The 18,627-nt window shown below is 37.2% G+C and overlaps 1 protein-coding gene across 2 annotated transcripts; it reads left to right on the top strand.

Moving 5' to 3' along the window:
* The first annotated feature begins 4,185 nt into the window (after positions 1 to 4,185).
* On the top strand, positions 4,186 to 18,352 carry LOC105692140 (opsin-2-like). 2 transcript variants are annotated; one of them, XM_020855946.2, is made up of 7 exons: positions 4,186 to 4,749; positions 10,862 to 11,656; positions 12,148 to 12,321; positions 13,444 to 13,653; positions 14,219 to 14,590; positions 14,749 to 15,102; positions 16,789 to 16,959. In XM_020855946.2, the coding sequence occupies exons 2-7, from the start codon at positions 10,956 to 10,958 to the stop codon at positions 16,817 to 16,819; spliced, it is 1,842 nt and encodes a 613-aa protein (XP_020711605.2). In that variant the 5' UTR covers positions 4,186 to 4,749; positions 10,862 to 10,955; the 3' UTR covers positions 16,820 to 16,959. The 2 variants fall into 2 exon arrangements, with proteins under 2 accessions (XP_020711605.2, XP_020711604.2); XM_020855945.2 differs by having other exon boundaries at positions 4,191 to 4,749; positions 14,749 to 15,079; positions 16,789 to 18,352.
* The last annotated feature ends 275 nt before the right edge of the window (positions 18,353 to 18,627 follow it).

Here is an 18,627-nt window from a genome sequence, read left to right as displayed (position 1 = left end):
ATCCTGGGGGAGGGGGTAAACACCTGGGAAACCTGGAAATGTCATGAAAATCTTTTCCCGGAATTTGTTACCCTCAATTTCAGCCAAAATTCGTGACTCACAATTCATGCCAAGTTTCAATATCCCTTGTGTGAATGCTAATTGTTCAAATAATCTCCGAAAACTCCGTTCATCCGATACCTTCCATTTATCGTTGTTGCCGCTGCCGCTGCTGCTGCCGCTGATTCTGCTACAGGTTCGTAAAATTTAAAGCAAGATTTTAATCCCACAATCAGAGGCTAAAAAAAAAAAATTCATCCTGCAGATAATAACTTTTTTTCCGCAATTTTGAGGATGAACTTTAATTGGCAGCTAAAGCCTCTTCATAAAAAAAGAACATTGTATAGGTATGTAGAGAAGCGCGGGAATTTTTAGCTGCAGCTAGATTCTCGTTTTAATAAAGCGACGCTAGAGAATATCTTGACCAGAGGTCAAGGGTCATTCGCTTTGTCTCGTTATTTATTCCGTCGCTAAATGGCGATCTTAAAATGTCCGACGACGAGGTGAGAACTTTACTCTTCCGATTCAGGTCAGAACATAAAAATCATAAATGAACTTTTTTTTTTTTTAATTATTTATCATAGTAATTCACACTTTTTTCAATAAATGTGTATATATGCGGATGCTTTGAAAAAATCGTTCCTAACATTGAACAGCTATTAATTTCCATTTCGTTAAAATATTTTCTTGTATAATTTATTTTACTCCACCTGGGATTTATTAAGAATATACTCAATGGAATTGAATCTAACTATGAAAGTACCCCATTTATTCGAATATGCATGATATGTAGAATAAAGCACAGGAGAGCTATTATTATATTTGATTGTATAATACGAGAGCCCATGGTTGTACGGCACACTTAAAAAGATTTCAAGCTCTCGTCAATAGGGTATAGTACCCGATATAAAAAAAAGAAGCTAAATCAATATTTTAGATTACGTAAGAGCAATTTCATATTTCTAATATACTTGCAACTTCGTGGAGTACCGATAATAACGGGTGGTTAGATTTTACAGGTCTATTGAGGAATATGAAAAGTGATTTTATTCGGATATTCTTCTTTTTGAAATTCCCCAACGGGTTCAAAGTAATTCTATAGTTGCCAAATAAATAAAACTCCCAACGTTACGATAAAAACTAATCGCAACAGATTGATTGGGATCCTAGGTAACTATTAGCGATGTTTCTCCTTTTTTAACGACAAAATGAAAATTTTGAACTACCTATGTAGCTGCTGTAGGTACAGAATTCGATGTGATATGCGGAATGGGAAATGTTTCCATTAGTAAGTATGAAAATTTATCATGAATATTGGGGAAGACCTTCATCCGAGAATATGCCTGAAGGAAGCCTATAGAGTTATAGAATTCGTTCATTTCATGTACACAGGTATTCGTGTTCAACTTTATAACGTGATCTGCGCATGAAGTTCGCAGGGTATTAGTTTTCCTATTGATATTATATACCTATTATGTACTATGCAAGGTTACCGTACATAATTCTACGACTCGTATATACGTAGTCGATACCTATTCGAATTTGTAGTTCAAATTCGATTACAGTTGAGAATTTAACTTCGTTCAATATATGTATCATGTACATTGTACGTACATACGTAAAAATCTTTAGGCATATAGCGTATCCCTACATATTTATCGCAACCCTCCCGTATCGTTACATTTTCTTTTTCAATTTTCTCGATACCCCACGTTCGGGGATGATTAATTTTTCGTTCAAGTATATATTTATGCGTATCAGGCTCGTATACGGTTTTAATCAGTAATAATTATATCTGTAATACCCTTGAACAGAATACCGGACAATGGCGATGGCCCTGATATACATATTAACGAGCTCTACATGCCAAAGGGGTTACAATCGGATCGAATCAAAAAAGTAAAAATAATTCAATTATCTTCAACAGAAACCATGTATGATAGGGTATATTGCGGATTAAAGTAGAAGGCCGAAGTTGCGAGAACAAAAAAAAAAAAGAATTACTCGATCAGAAATGATTCGCCAGGTAATACACCTATCACTTTCCTATACGCGATTTCGAACGGCGTGTGTCCGTCTAAGACAAAAATAGGGAATACTGTCAAAAATACTTTTTTATTTTATCTGCATTGATTTCTAGGACGATTGCCGTACGGAACTTCTGCGTAGGTAATATTTGTCGGAGAGGCGTATTAAAATTGAAAACAGATTAATGAACGAATAGTGAAATAAAAAATAATCTAAAACTGTTAATTCACAACAGATTTCGTTCAGAGTAATGGGGTTTGAGAAAAAATTTAATCTGTTGATTTAGGCGGGATACGCTCTTATGGTTGTTGGCCCTCGAATTATATACCTTATTATGCGAATACATAGCTGCCGCTGTCAGATGGTAGATGTTCAATGGTTACTAAAAGTAATTCTGATTTCGTGGAGCATATGAAACTCGTCCTTTGCAGGACATGAATATTTTGACAGCACCCATTTTATCGATGCACTTGAATAATTCCTTTCAAATTTAAGATGCAGATATAAAATTTGGAATTACATCGTTCCGTACGAAGCTCTTAAAGAGAGATACATGAATCTGCAGGTATACGTATCTCTACATCCACCCGTTTTTTTTCACTTCCTTCCTTCCTTACTTTTTTGCCTTCTTTTTTATCATCGTTCAATTCAATCAAACCACATTTTTATTTCCTTTTTTTTTCCTCTTCAACTTCCGCTACATTAATACGAGTAACACATTCGAAGTTTGAAATTCAGCATCAATCGATCTAACACTCGGTGTTATGTAATTTTATTTCAAATTGTTCTCTTACATTTGAAGTGAAAACGAAAAAGTCTCTCGTTTACCAGAATTTATGTTTCGCGTTCTGAAAGTAAAGAGAAAAGCAAAACCGTCGGTCTTAAATTATTTATTATGAACAAAAAAAACGTAAGAAAATTGTCAATCTCGTGTCACATTTGCTCCCGAATTTACGGACATAAGGTCCGTTTTTTCTGCAGCAGTAGCGCGTGAAACGAGTAAGTATTCAACATGAACGTCAATTAGGAGAGGTTTGAATTTAGGGCCTAGGGGAGACTAGGGCAGAACGATGAAGATGAGAAAATAACAGAGTTATTGGGATTAAAAGCACTTTTGCTTGTTTCAACAAATAACTACAAAATTCCATAATAATGTCGTAGGTTGATCTATACTAGATGAGAATGAAATGAGATTTTTTCTTAAAATCAGTCGAGAATAGGGTAGATGAAGTGAACAGAGCTTTTGAAAATTTTCAAAAACTGAATTTCGTACTTCGATTCGACGTTGTTGATTCAGTCATATAAATTCACGGTATTGCCCCGTTTTTATTTTTTCTGTTTACCTGTAACCATACCGTGCCCCGTTACCTCGTATACATCCACAGATACACAACTCATAAGCCCGAAGGGTTTGTTTCGCAATCTTCTTCAATTTATTTTTTTTATCCCTACCCCCAGATTCTTCCTCTCCATTCCATTGCCCTTTGAAAAGCTTACACAGGGAAGCAGACGATGATTTTCTCCCACCAATCAAAATTTTGAATTAAGCCTCGTGAGTGTTTATTTTTTCTCAATCATCTATCTCTCGTCGAACGCGACTCACGAGTAGTTGAATAATCAACGTTCGCAACAATTATAATAGAGAAGAATATATCCTCACCGTTGAGTTTCATGTATGAAAAAAAATAATGGCATCGCATATGATGTAACGTGCGATTGAAAAGCTGAAAACCCTGAGGGTCCCAAAGGTAGGTGGTACCTAATCGCGAACAATCGCTGGACATTTTCCATTCCATGGTTTACGATGACGCGCATCAACAAACTACGCATACTGTATATACGTTAGGATATACCTATACGAGCACAGATGAAGAATTGCACATCTAATATTTCACATTCATATTTATGAACAGGGAAATCTAGGGCAGTGGCGGTCTAGGGTTGCACATTGAGGAAAAAATAAGAAAATAAGGCAAAAAAATCTCCTTTATTCTCCCTTTTTCCGGGCCTAACTACCGTTGATATATATATACATTTTTTCTTTTTAATTCTTTTCTCTCATTTTTCCTTTCATTTTTTGTTCTCTCAGGTGGACTTGGACGTGTGTAACTCCCACCAGTAAACTTTATTCTCCAAAGCCTAGTTCACCACCACCACCCTTCTGAGGAGAAGCGAGCGCCCAACGGGGAGAATCAGTTCGCTCTTTGGTTCAAAAGCAGTCAGTTGCTGCCGCGCCGTATCCTCGCCGCGTCGAGCTTTTATCACGTGCTCCAAAGTAGAGTCACATTCATTCATTCATTGATAATAAGCTACGATGACAATCTGATGACTGAATCGTATATTCTGTAACTAAATCACGATTCGCTACAACGACATCGCGATATTATTCAGTGAATTTTCTAATCGCATGTGCACAGAGGGTGATACAATTTATTAGAAATTGATAAGGGGAAAATTCGAATAAAAATTGATAAGAAAAAGAAAGGAAATCGGGCTCAACGGACGAGGATAAAATTAAACAAATAAATAGATTGATGAATAAATATTCATATGTACAGAGAGACGGTATATTTGTTCTTCCGAGTATTAAAGTATTGTGATATTACGTATATACGCAATATACGTATTTAATTAATCGTGTGTTGATTGGGTCAATTCTCAGGAATGCAATTATACGCTGAGGTACGTTTCCGATAATCGTTATATTGTAAGTATAGTTATCGACTTGTAGTGCAAGGCTGAAGAAGTACGGATTGTCTCGCGGACGCTGTTGCATCGCTACAGACAGATTCTGTCGCTGCAGCTCGTGTTGCAATATAACGTCCTTCGAACAAACAACTTCTGATCGATGAAAAATGTTGAACGATAATCACAAGATCCACATTCATCTCGAATTATATCAGTCGATAAAATATGAAATATCAGCCGCTGTTCGTAACCGATTGTCTTTTACGAGTGTGTCGTATGACGAAGAGGAGCACACAAGTGCACGAAAAACAGAAACGAAAATGAAATAAAGAATAATTGAAATTAAAAGAACCAATCACTCGGCTGCTCGAGAGTGGGTTTCAGAGAAACTGAAAGTAGATAGTATACAGTCGCTCAGAACTAAAGTGGGTACTTATAAAGTAAGTCTCTTCATTTCTGAATTTCTGAAGACTGAATGGTTTTGATTGCTCCGATTCAGGGTTGAACTGAATCAGCACATTTTTCCCTTTTTGCTTTACGAGTCTTCAAACGTTTTTCACCAGTTTACGCTCTATAGGTGCTCCAGATCAATCGGAACTGTCATTGACGCCTGCCCTAGATATCTAGTATTCCCGCGCGAATCACACGACGCGACGCTACTGCCAATGGCTACTGCAGCATCCCTAGTCCGATTTTATCTCCTATATATATGTAGATTTCGTTTTGCGTGTGATTTTATTTATTCATTTATTCATTTATTCGTCATTCCCGCAGGTCCAAGTACATCCCAATTATACAATTTTTCATAATTGTTCACTTTTCACATACATTTTCACCTGGGGATCGATAATATTTTTTTTCAAATTAATTTACCGACGATACTCTGGTATTTGCAGACGTCGTGATGAAATCGTATACGGGCCTATAGCCGGTATCCTCATATACATATAGGGGCCGTTCGAATCAACGAATTCTACGGTGCCTATAATTCATTGGTTCCAATATTACGTAAGGTTGTAATATAGTGGGCACACGTTACGATTCGCGATAGGAGGGACGTAGAGGGTGTCGCGAAATGCCAAACGTAATCCCTCGCCGATTTCTATTTTTTAATGATTTTTTTTTTTCTTCCAACGTTTGATGCAGCTATAATTGCTTGGAAGAATAGAGCTGTATATTTTTGGATTTTTATTCGCAGCATTTTGCATGATATATATCCAAATGAAAAACGCAAAAATAGAACGTACAACGCGAATGCCGACAGTCGTTCATTTCTGAGGAAAAAACCTCATTCTCGTTTATTTCTTTCATTCAGAACCATATACTTACGAATATCCTTCGTCCTTTTTTTTTTTTTTTTTTTTCTCTTTTTCGTTTATTTCTCAGCTTTTTTCTTGAGGCTTTCTCAACTTTTACGAAGATTAGAAATCTTGGAAACAAATACAGTTGGATGGCAACGTTACTTGTGTATGATAGAAAAACTTAAAGGGAATACATGCAAATACGTAAGAACTATTTGCCTTCCATATACATATACGTATACATATATGCAATTACATGGTAATGGTATGTTTGTTACATTAGCTGAACTGATTTACGAGATATATAGTTGTACAGCGGCAGAGAGCTTGCAGACGTTATCGGTTACGAAACTGCCCAGTTATCCCATTAATGACCACAATACAACGACGAGATGAGATCTAAAGCCCATTACGACTCGTCTCCACATCTTTGAGCGAGTAAAAAAAAAAAAAAACTGAATTGCATCTAGTAGATTTGCCATAATACCTTTTCCAGTTTTCTTTTCGCTTTCCTCTTACATTTCCCTCAAAATGGAGACGAACGAAACAACACCTGCGGAGAGTTGTCTATTTATTCTTTTGTGTGTTCTAATTCAATTTCACGTAACACTTATTTCGAGAACTTAAGGTCCGTTTTGACGGTCGAAATATTTAAGAGCCTTAGAACCGCTCGTCCTACGAGGTTGAGGACAGCTTTTGTCATTTAAAAGTTGAGTGCTTCGCAGCTCCTGATTTCAGATATTCTTCCGCCGGGTGATCAGCATAATTTTTCTGTACCAACGCGGTTTTGAAGACACTCGCTTTTTTTTTGAATTAAAAAAGTTCCCTGATATATTCAAGTGGCAGGTGTTTGACATTTGAATTTTTTTTTTCTGCTGCTTCGAGAGAAACGGGAATATTAATTGTATTACACGTGATCCGAAGCTCTCTTCTGTTCTAAGCTGTTATTTTTCAATATTTGTTAGCGAGCGACCCTGAACTCCTGACGATGATTATGAATTATAAATTGAGGAGAAGATGTTATGGCGCGTGTTCTCATCGGCGTCCTCAAGTGCGGAAGGATTCTTGCACGGTAGTCATGCTGATTTTGCTCGGGGTAACCGAATAAGAATGAAGAAAAGTAGATGACTAAATGAAGTAATTTCTGTGCGTAAATTAGAATCAAGGAAATGGAACTCGTGGAGCTTCCGTTTTTAATTATGAATCATGAGGCTTAATTCATTCTCGTTTTAATCGGAGGACTTCCTCTTCTAATTTTGATCTGTGCAGGGACTGACGATATTTGGGTCAAGAGTAGTTTTGCTGTCGAAGACTGCGCGACTACGCGACTACCGGCTCACATCTATTTGTTCAGTTCCCTCGACTAACGACATCCTTTTCTTTCTATTCTCGTAGAAATACATATCCTGCAGATATTCCCTTCTTCATTTTCTTTGCTACGATGCTCCATGCATATAGGTATACAACTATAAATTGTAAGGGATATTGGATGATTTTCCATGCGACCAGATGGATTTCACAATTATCGATAAATTAGTAGTCACAGGATGTACCATGTTCCAATTTTTATCACGTATTATCAGTTACCGATGAAATGCAAAGATGCTTGAAATAAATCGACGAAAATAAAAAAACATCTTTACTCTGGGAGAATTTTTTTTTCTTTTTTTTTTTTTTTTCAAAAAAAATTTCTTACGCAACCTCATCAAATTTGAATATGTTTAGATATACTTCGTACGATATTAATTAATGTCTTCCAATTAATTCGCGACAAAGATGTACGTTTCTCGATAAATTGATGTATAATTAATTGTGATACACGAAGATTTATAATGTTTATAATTTCGCGCTGTAAATCGGGATAGAAATTGTAATTGCGAGTGTCGTTCTTTGATCTAGACATTGACAAAAAAAAGAATCGAAAAGAAGCATAATTAAATTTATCAGCAATTGTTAATTTTCAAACGAGAACAATTAAAAGACTGAGGCGGGGTGTAATATTACAAACATCTGATGTGGAATTTGTCCAGCGCAACTATAACCAGACATAAAATGCCCACTTTAATTTGAGTAGAAGGAGCAGGTGTGGAATTTTATTCGAAAAAAAAAGAATCAGCGTGATGAGAACTTGAAAGCATATCACACACAATTCAATTTCAACAGTTCGATGTATAGCTGGATGACTAAATTTTACATTTATCGTTCAAGGGGTTTTTGCATACATAAACTATAAAGGAAATTCTTTCACAGTGTTCGGTATTCTCTTGAAACAAAAAATAGAAGAAAAAAAAAATGATCAAATCTCCCTGAATTGCACAATTTACCCGATTCGATGCCTCACAATATCTGGTAAAACGACATCGAAGTGGAAATTTCAACGCACATACCACCCCTCACATAGGTACGATATACTTTTACAAAATCAGTACAGCCCCATTACGGTGACAAAATTGGCAAACTTTTATTATATCTGGAGGGACACGTGGTGGAGTATTAAGGAGCAAAACAGAAAGGGATTCGCGAGTGAACACCCTATGAGAAATACCTATTCAGAAATCGGAAAATTGAACAGGGTCCATTGTTATTTCATCTTCCAAATCATGTGAACGGGTTTCTTGTGGATGATTTTTTTTCCAACAACCTGAATCTTCGGCAGTCGGAGATTCGATGAGTTTCTGATTTATCATTCATAAATACGTCGCCTCTATTCGAATCTCTCGCCTGTATCAATATTCCTTTCGGAAATATCACAAACTTTGCATATCTTTCAACTATTCCAATAGTGGGTGTGCACGAAACGTAACGACGTAGGCGTGCTTCAATGTTCAACTTTAATGTACAGCAAATATTATTCGAATTTATTTATCGACGAGAAGAACTCCGCGGTGAATTCTTTTTACGTACTAATATGTGTACCTTGAAGTATTACCGGACCAGATTCCTCTCTTTTTCTTACCCTTCGACCTTTCCTCCATTTTTCGCAGTCGTGAAATGCCAGGCCATTATTCCAGCATTTCGTTACACGAATGTACCTTTGCGTATCATATGTGTTTTATTTCTCTTCTCTGCTCCGAGCGATGGCAGATATCAACGAGAAATGAAACAACGTCAGCGGCATCGTGATCGTTGCGTACGAGGGAATCGGATTTGCGTAGCTTGTCAGAATTAAAAATAATCTTTGTCAAGTTTGAGAAAAATTGTTTATTTTTTGTTTTCTTCTAATTAATTTGGATGAAATCTAGGCTCCGCGTATTTCCTTTTTCTGCTTTTGAGAAAAAAATTCGTCGGGTAATCGATCTTTCTCCGTCTTTCCGAAAATTCTATGGTAGGAAAATGCGAATAACAATTCGCGATCCTTCCATTTGGTTGCAGAATACGATACGCCAAATGAAATTCGTGATTCGAAATTCAATGCTATGTAAATATTTGAGAAAGAACTGGAGGAGATTCTAGGTATTACATAGGGTTTGAACAACTGCGACGTTATTCATTATTTCTCATTTAACAACGCTTTATAATTGTTTATTTCTCTCACTTCCGCACCTGCAGCAAATTTTACTGCGTCTATTCTATTCGCGTACGGTACAATAACTGTGACTATAACTAAACTGCTGTTGCACATAAACGATCGTACACCAATTTCACTCTTTGAGGGAATTATTTTTTCAAGTAATTGATATCTAACATTTCGTTAATTATTTTTATCCAATACGAAATAAATTGCGTATGAAATCGGCGAGCATAAATATACTTCCCGTATAAGGTAACCGGTGTCTTTGACACCTCCGGGCGGCTAGATATCATTTTTTATCCTCGCACGAACTCAACATCCCTTTCGTCCAATCTTCCCCCTATTTATTGCAGATAAATTTCACTTTCGTCCGGATTTTCGTGTCTTTGTTTTCACGCTCGTAGACTAGAACTTTTCAATTTACCTATTCCTTGTAATTTCAATAACATTTATTATTGAAACCTCATTGTAGATCTGGACAGAGTTTTCTCGCGGTCGATTACGGTGAAAAAAAATTAGAAACGAAACGAGAAATACCTAAGCTGCGTCGAGATAAACTTTTGAGGAAACAAAACGTACGAGAAATTTATCATGCAAAGTACCATGGCGTAGATGCCTGAATCAGATGAAGTTGATTTAAAATGCGGCATGTGAATCAGATTTTGTCGACGTTGCGAAAAGTTCGGTGTACCTATTTCCATTTATTGTTTCTTCTTTCTCTCTTCTATTACGTTCAATTCATTTTCCTTTTTTTTTTTTCTCTCTAGTTTCGACACGCGCGTCATTTCTGCAACAGGATTTTTTGTCGTCACTTCTTCGACTAACGTCGAACATTCTTCATCGTTCCAATTTTGCAGTATTCGATCTTTCGCTGCTGCCACCGCTGACGGCGCAGGTGATTAGTACAATCACTGATGGGTGGTTTCAATTTTCTCAACGATTATTCGGTGTCAAAGGAGACGTCCTTTTGGTCGCATTGTCGGTTGTTCGGTACACATACTCGTGTGTACACACACTCTACGTGAAACTGAATTTCCCTGCACCGTAGTTTCGGGTGGTAGATAAAATTTGGCGCTCGTCAGCTATTATCACGAAATCGCAAAGCGCTGCTGTCACCGCTTTGAATATTACTGATTTTAATCAAGTTACACGTTAGTTTCAACCAGGCGAATTTTCTTTGAAAATTTTCGCCCCACCGTTAAATACGTACAAAATCGATGTTTCCACCGAGGAAAATGATAGTTCGTTCCTTTTTTTTTCATGCTTTTTGTGCGTCTGTTTTTTTCTTTTTCAGATAACTCGGGCACCGGAGACTGCAGCGCTGATCAAGATTCGATGTAGAATACCGGAAAAGTGAATGTAGCCTGCCTTGGTCAATAAGTATCCATATGCCTTCGCTTTGGTTGCTTTTGATGATAATTTTGGCGCCAATAATGCAAATGACATTAATTGCGCCGGCGTTATGTCAAAAACATGTGACGGAAAAGAGGCAACCCTTTCTGATGGAGGACAACCTGCAATCTTCTTCTTCTTCTTCTTCTTCTTCGTCGTCGTCGTCGTCCTCATCGGGTCGTAGTTATCAGGAGATGCATTTCAATCTGAATTTTTCGTGCGTGTGGTCGGGTGGCGTTAGAAACTCATCGCCATGTTTCAACGCCGTGAAGATACTGCCGAAAAACATATCGTTGGAAAAAACAAGTATATATTCGAAGACCGAAGAATTTATCAGCAAGATAACGCGATTGCTGCCGGAATCGGTCAATCTGAACGTTCCCGGTGTTGCGAGACACGCTCAGCTGGACGTGAAAAATCGAAGGAAAAATCAGAGGATAGAAAAAAGACTGCAAATCGGCATTTATCATCGTCACAATATCGATCCCAGTCAGGATTTGTGCTCCTGGGATCGCGACGATCTTTCCATTCAGTCGCGGGAATCTAACGAGTCAAAATCAAGCGGAGCATTGAACTTGGAGAATACAAATAATATCGAAACTCGCGACAATCAATCGCAGACGATTGTCAACGAAAATTGTACTTACCAATCTATCGATACTCTTAACTGTCTCGACGACGTCATCGCCCAGTTCAGGTAAGGAATTCGATCAATCTTATTATAATTTAAATTCATTATTCCCAATATTTCATCACGATAAACTTCACATCAAATTGTGCACGTGGGACACTCCACGTTAAACGAGCCACTTGTTACAAAAAATATTTTTTCAACTTTTTGAATTGTAAAGCATACGCCACGGGCGTATATACGCGGATCAAAATCTCCGCTCAAAACGAATCACATTGGTCAAAAGAAGGTCATACGGTTCCCCGTATACCGCAGAATGTCGTTCTTGCCTGAAGGAATCAGCATAGAAATCGCAAGGCTTTATTATCTCAAAACTCGTTCTCCCAGAGAACTAAATCATCAAATATCTACCCTACGTGAAATATCCGCGAATCCAAAAAAGAAAAAGAGAAAAACACGGACGTACACTAGACTTTACTTATTTCATATATTCTCTCTGCTCATCGATCATGGATTTTCCAATTTTGTAAATTAGATTATTGAATCCATTCGATCAGATTATCGTGGCCCGTTCATCTTTGGCTGCCTCAAAATTTCGCCACATTCAACGCCCACTGGTTAAAATTTCCGCCGCCGTCTCCAGCCGCACATTACACCCTGGCGGTCCTTTACGCTGTCATAATGGTATTCGGTGTGTTCGGCAATACTTTTGCCATTTACATGTTTTTGCGGTGAGTTTTCAGAGCTTACTATACAAATGAGATTACCTAGGTATACGTATGGGTATGTAAATTGTATGGGTGTAGGAGAAGATCCAGAAAAAAAAAAAAAAAAAAAAAAAAAAACCCGTAAAAGAAGAAAAGCAATGGATTCCGTCCAATCAATACGTGTATAGGTGCAGATGTCGTATGACAATATACGGATAAACCCGGGCGACACGTACGCGAAATCTCTATATGCACAGTTTAGGATTTATAGATATATATATTCGGCAAGGTCCGTTGCAGCAAATACGACATAGATATCTATACGAAACCCATGGGATTGCGGGATTTTTCTCGTATATTTTACATGGGATCTGCGAGGCGCCTTTTAAACTCGTGAAAAACTCCAGACGTTTCTGTTGAAGAAGATTTAGGTATGATACAGTTTATTGCGGAAGTATGTTCGAACGGTAAAAGACCTTAGTTTTTTTTTTTTTTATAATGTCATTGAAAATTCTCCGATAAGTATTATAATGCAACGGCGACGCGAATCTCGCTCGTGTACGATTTTCATTGATTTCATTTATTCCATCCTCTCGGGCTGTGACAATAAAACCTCGCGATTTTCGAAACACGCTGTTATATTCGTCGAACGAGTTGCGCCGAAATAATTTGATAAATTTTAATGAATTGCCGAATAAATGTTCAAGCGAATGGTTGTGCAGTTATTGTTATTCTGTACCCTCGTATAACGTTTCCATCGGGGGAAATTAGTTGTCCATTCATCTCGAGATTGAAATTTTATCGATAACAAAGTACGATTATGTCCGTTACCTGCCAGTTCAAAATATGTATTTCATCTGTATCGCCGTCTTAAATTCGCGGCACAATTAACGCTCGCGTTCGCTGAGTTTGAATCTGATATTATCAGCGATTCAATTATTATCAAATCGATCCTCCAATAACCGAAACGTTCCAATTGTGTATTGTGTAGTATGGGATGTGTTATACCCGTTTCAATTTATATACACAGCGGTGAATCTGTACAATATACATGGACATGCACATTGCGTTTAAGTCGTTATACGTATACTTAATTTCAATGTACACGAAGTCCTAAAAATTTATGCATATTTTGGATATCATCAGGTGCCGTCCTCTGCGAACTCCCGCCAATATTCTGGTAATGAATTTGGCGATAAGCGATCTCATTCTACTATGTAAAATGCCAGTATTTATATACAACAGTATCTACATGGGTCCAGCACTCGGAAATTTTGCTTGTCAAGTCTATGGCTTCCTGGGAGGTATGACTGGCACCGTATCTATAGTAACTCTAGCCAGCATAGCAGCCGACAGGTGAAATAAAATTCATTTCCTCTCAAGATATTATTGTTTAAAATGGAGTATTGAAAAATCTAATCGGAGGAAATTCTGACTTCCATTCGTTTTTATCTGTACGCAATTTCAATGATCATTTCATCACGAATTTCGTTTGAGTATCCGCGTCGTAGAAAAATTTCCAATCAGTCGAAAACATTTATATTCCTTTGATAACTGCAAAGAAAGTCTCAAAATTGATAAGAACCTCAGGATCTTCCATTTTTTCTTTTTATTTATAGTTAAAAAAAAAAAAAAGATTCCCAAAGGAAAATAAATAATCGAACGAACAAATGATCGAACAAACATCGGACCAATCGAGACAATAACTTTGCGATGTCTATTGTAAATCAAATGATAAGTAGATACGGAGGAGAGAATAAAAAGATAAAAGATGAAGTAAAATAGTTTGAATGCCCGTGAGCAAAGTTTTGGGAAATTCATCACGATTCTCCGTGGGTTATTTTTCCATTGTTGAAAAACTTTTCCACGTGGCGGAACGTGGCGATAAAATTTTCAGATAAATTAAATCCCTTTTTATCAGGTACAACGTGGTAGCCGAGCCATTCAGACGTACGACATACGCCAGGGCACGAATTACGGTCGCCTTGACCTGGGTTTACGGGGCAACATTTGCGGGACTACCTCTGTTAATTCCGAGCCTAGGAGGTTACAAGCCCGAAGGTTATTTGACCAGTTGCAGCTTTGACTATCTCACACACGACCCAAGGGTGAAAGCCTTCATTTTGTGTTTCTTCGTTGCCGCTTGGGTCCTGCCGTTTTGTCTCATATCGTTTTGCTACCTCGGTATCCTCCGCGTTGTGATGGCCGCGCGTCACATGAACATTGGCGATCAAGTTGCCGAAACTTCGAACAAGCACTGTCGGGAGGAGGAGAAAAGACGTACGGAACTTAGGTGGGTGCGTTTTGTCATTCACATAGAATTACAGAGAAATCGAATAATCGTTACCCCGCACCTGCGACGGAAGATAATAGAGAAAAAAAAAAAGAAAAAAAGAGGGGGAAGCAAAGGCGATAAACCCCTGTGCATCAAATCGTTGTGTTTGTTCGCAGATTGGCGTTCGTTGTGATCGGTATTATCGGTATGTGGTTCGTTTCGTGGTCTCCTTACGCGGTAGTCGCTCTCCTCGGGGTCTCGGGTCAGAGTCACTTGGTCACGCCGCTCGCTAGTATGGTACCGGCGTTATTCTGCAAGACTGCATCCTGTCTGGATCCGTACGTTTACGCCGTAACTCATCCACGCTTCAGGAGCGAACTCCATCACCTGACAAAACGGAGTCGTCGCAAACGTTCCGCCAGGCAGTGGAGTCCTCAACATCGGCGCCCTATCGTTGGCCCACGAGTTTCTCGGGTGCAGGACGACCTGGACAACGGCGTCGAAGAGGTTGTCTTAACGATAAATAGCCGGTAGCTCGCTTCCAACTTGACAAAATGAAAATATCTTCGTGTTATTACTGAATTTTTTAATTTTCTCTCGTTATTTATTCGATCCGAAATACCTCGAGATATTTCCCCCTTTATTAATCATTTTCTTATTTCAGTTATTCTCACTCCGATTTACATGTGCAGTCGAAAAAAAAAAAAACTGATCATTTATAGAACGACTTTACACTTTTCTTTTTCTTTTTTTGTTGGTTTCTCTTCTTTCGGCATTTCCTTGTATGTAAGTTTGCCAGTGGTGTGTATCTGTGTTAGATTAGGTTTGCACAGAAATTAAATCCAAAAATTAAATATTCGTATACATTATACATAGAATCATACAGTATAGTACGTAATGATCGATACACATACTCGCATAATTGATAATCAATCAATAACTAGAAAATCTAGAAACAGTTTTTAAACGACATGGGTAATTTACTTTTTCTAAATTTTTCACGCGTACGGTATACTCACGGACGGACGGGCAGAATTTGATTAGAAATACATTTTTTTAATCGTATACAAAATATAAATATGGAATCACTTTAAAACTGTAATCGATATCACGCAGCACTGGATATCATTGGGACGTGTCGTGCATCCTCGTTAAAGTAAGTCTCGTATTATCGAGGAAATGACATCAAAATTTTGTAAAAAAAAAAAACAATTTGCCTTTTTTTCTGCTCTTTTTATTCAAATTCTTCGATCGCCAAAGGAACGTAATTTGTAAAACAGAGTGTAATTTTTGTAGTGAAATTTTTTGTTGCAATGTTTTTTCATCTCTGATAATTTCGATAGTAAATTCTGTTGCAAAATTCGTGTATACGTATACATATTAAATTTATAATGCGATCTCGATCTAATCTGATTATCTAATATTGCACGTGAACGTTCGATATTTTTGTATATATGTATACATAAGTTCGCAATTATTTCCTTAATTATAATTCCATATTTACTTAAACGACGCTATTATACTATATAATGCGATAGAAGAAACCCAGCTCGTAGCTGTATATATAATGAATTTTTAACGCGCCTTTTTAGCACTTCCTTTATAAATTATAATTTTGCACGCATTGGTTTGTAAGCGATATAACATCTGAATGTTATCATCCCTATCAACTGAATACCATAAAATTAATCATTGTGATCACTACTTGTCATACCCGCTTAAAAAATTGTTGAAATAACCCAGCTTTCAAACATCTGCTAAACTTCATCTCATATAGTCGCGTATGCATCAATTTTTGAAACAGTTGCATCATTTCTGTCAATAGTATAACCTTTTTGTAACAGCATATAATTGATTGATCATCTCGTGTAAAATAATATCAAACTGAAAATATTTCGGTCATACTGACCGTCGTATGAAAATGCACTTATACATATCGTACGTAGAGACAGCATCCTTAAATTTTGGAACTAAAAGATCACAAGGCGAACGGATGAATTCTCCATACTTTTTCGAGACACCTTCGCCGATAATTTTTATTTCACCTCAACAGTATCCGACGTGTAAATGAAATCAGGAAATAATTAAACCGTTGAAAGTGAGCTAATATGTCCATTACAAAAAAATAGAAATTAATAATAATGATATCATAGGTATAACGAGATGAAAAATTCTCGTATATATGATCGAGTATTTTGTATTTTTTTCATCGTCAGGAAATTCAGTGCCTGGAGAGGATCGAAATAATATCAACGGCTTCGCGTCGTTCCATATCGATGTGGAGGGACACGACTAATTGTTCATCCGTGAAGACAACGAGCTGCTCATATCAATCCAGAGGAGGAGAAAGAATAGGAGGAGTAAGCAGAGAAGAAACAGGGGGGGTAGCCGACGTGGTCTGTTACTGATCGCTGAATCAATTCCCTGCAAAAACCGTTCAGACATACTGCAACGTAACACGACGACGATCATTCTCAACTTCTATTCCGAATCTGCTTTCAACTTACGTCATTTTATCAGCAAGTATACCCCTCCTACCTCCTCCTCCTCCTCCTCCTATCCTCCCCATTTTATTGCACAAATAAGGGTTATTGAAATGGCGTACATTCATGTACATAGATTTCCTGCTGCGAAGTACCTCATTATAATTCGATAATTGATCTTATCGTTGGTCGATCATTTTTTTTTGTTTATTACCGATAAGAATAAGTCCAAATTATTTTTTCCTCGCCCTGAAACCAGGTGTATAATAAATATAATAAGTCGGTCGCAATCTCGATGACGCGAGAAAAGTAATAATATTAAAAAAAAAAAAAAAAATGATTCAAAACGCAACGCGTACGAATGTAAGTTTCAATGAATGTATAATTTAATTCGTAGAAGAGAAGAGTAACTAACAAAAGAAACAGATACCTAATTAAGAAATAATAATTATCGTGCAGACTATGCCCTCGGTGTATTAATATATCGTGTATTGTACGGGGTGTCCATTTAGAAAAAAGACGCATTGGAATATTTGTGCGGATTAGGAATGGTGGCGAATGAATCTGTGACCTGTACCGTTGATTGTTTTGCTTTTCTGTCGTTTCCCTTTGTTCCAGGCGAAAATGTAAACAGTGTTCTGAGCCGATGCCTCATACCCTCGCTCATACCTCTCTAAGAGTTAGACCGTAGTGGTCGCGATGTGCCGGAATACGTCGAGGATCTCGTCTATATTTCGGGCGTACCTGGAGAATTTTCAAGCGTTGTCAGACATGGGGCGATGTGTTCGGATTTTTCTCGGCTTTGGAAGCGCAGTTGTTGTTCAGGTATGTTTTGTTAATGTAAAAACCTTAACGAAATGATGTCGAAAATATTTTTATAGAATATAATTTGTTGTTAACACTTTTCTCAATGGCTGCGGGATGTGTGGGGTTTGAAAAAATATTCTAATGCGTATTTTGCGAATGTGACACCTTGTTTCGTTTGTACCCGGGTTACAGGGATATATTTTTATATGTAAAATCTATGATATCGATGGTAGTTTACGTAGTCTGATATGTAACGTATAATTATTATCGTATCTGTAGTGTGACTTCGCCATTTTCTTTCGCGTTTCCGTTGTTGTAACATAGATATAGTTAGCTGCAGTTCAATATTATGTATACGTACGTACAATCGTGATGAGTATTTTATATGATAGAATTATTTTTCATTACTTCTAAAAGTGATGCTAGAAGTAAATTTATTACGTCAACGATCTCGCTGCAGCGTACTAGTCCGTAATAAATATTTCGTTCAAAGATTTTGGTATTTTATTTGAATATTGAATAATAAATATGAAGAGAAAACAGAAACAGAGTACCATATACGGAAAAAGGTTTGAAAAAAAAAAAATACTCCTTTAGAGAACGAATAAAATATTTTGCAATCAATTTTTCTTGATTTAATTTTTTTCTCTCGTGTAATAAAAAATGCTGAATGAAGGACCAATATTAGAAGAAAAGAAAAGGAACGAAAACCTCGTCAAAATATCCATCAGTGTTGGTTATTTAAAAGAATATGCAAAGTGAAAA

Source organism: Athalia rosae, chromosome 6 (assembly GCF_917208135.1).
Source record: "Athalia rosae chromosome 6, iyAthRosa1.1, whole genome shotgun sequence".
In the NCBI taxonomy this organism is placed as follows: Eukaryota; Metazoa; Arthropoda; class Insecta; order Hymenoptera; family Athaliidae; genus Athalia; species Athalia rosae.
Note: the sequence above shows the minus strand (reverse complement) of the source record. Positions and strands in the feature narration are given on the sequence as shown.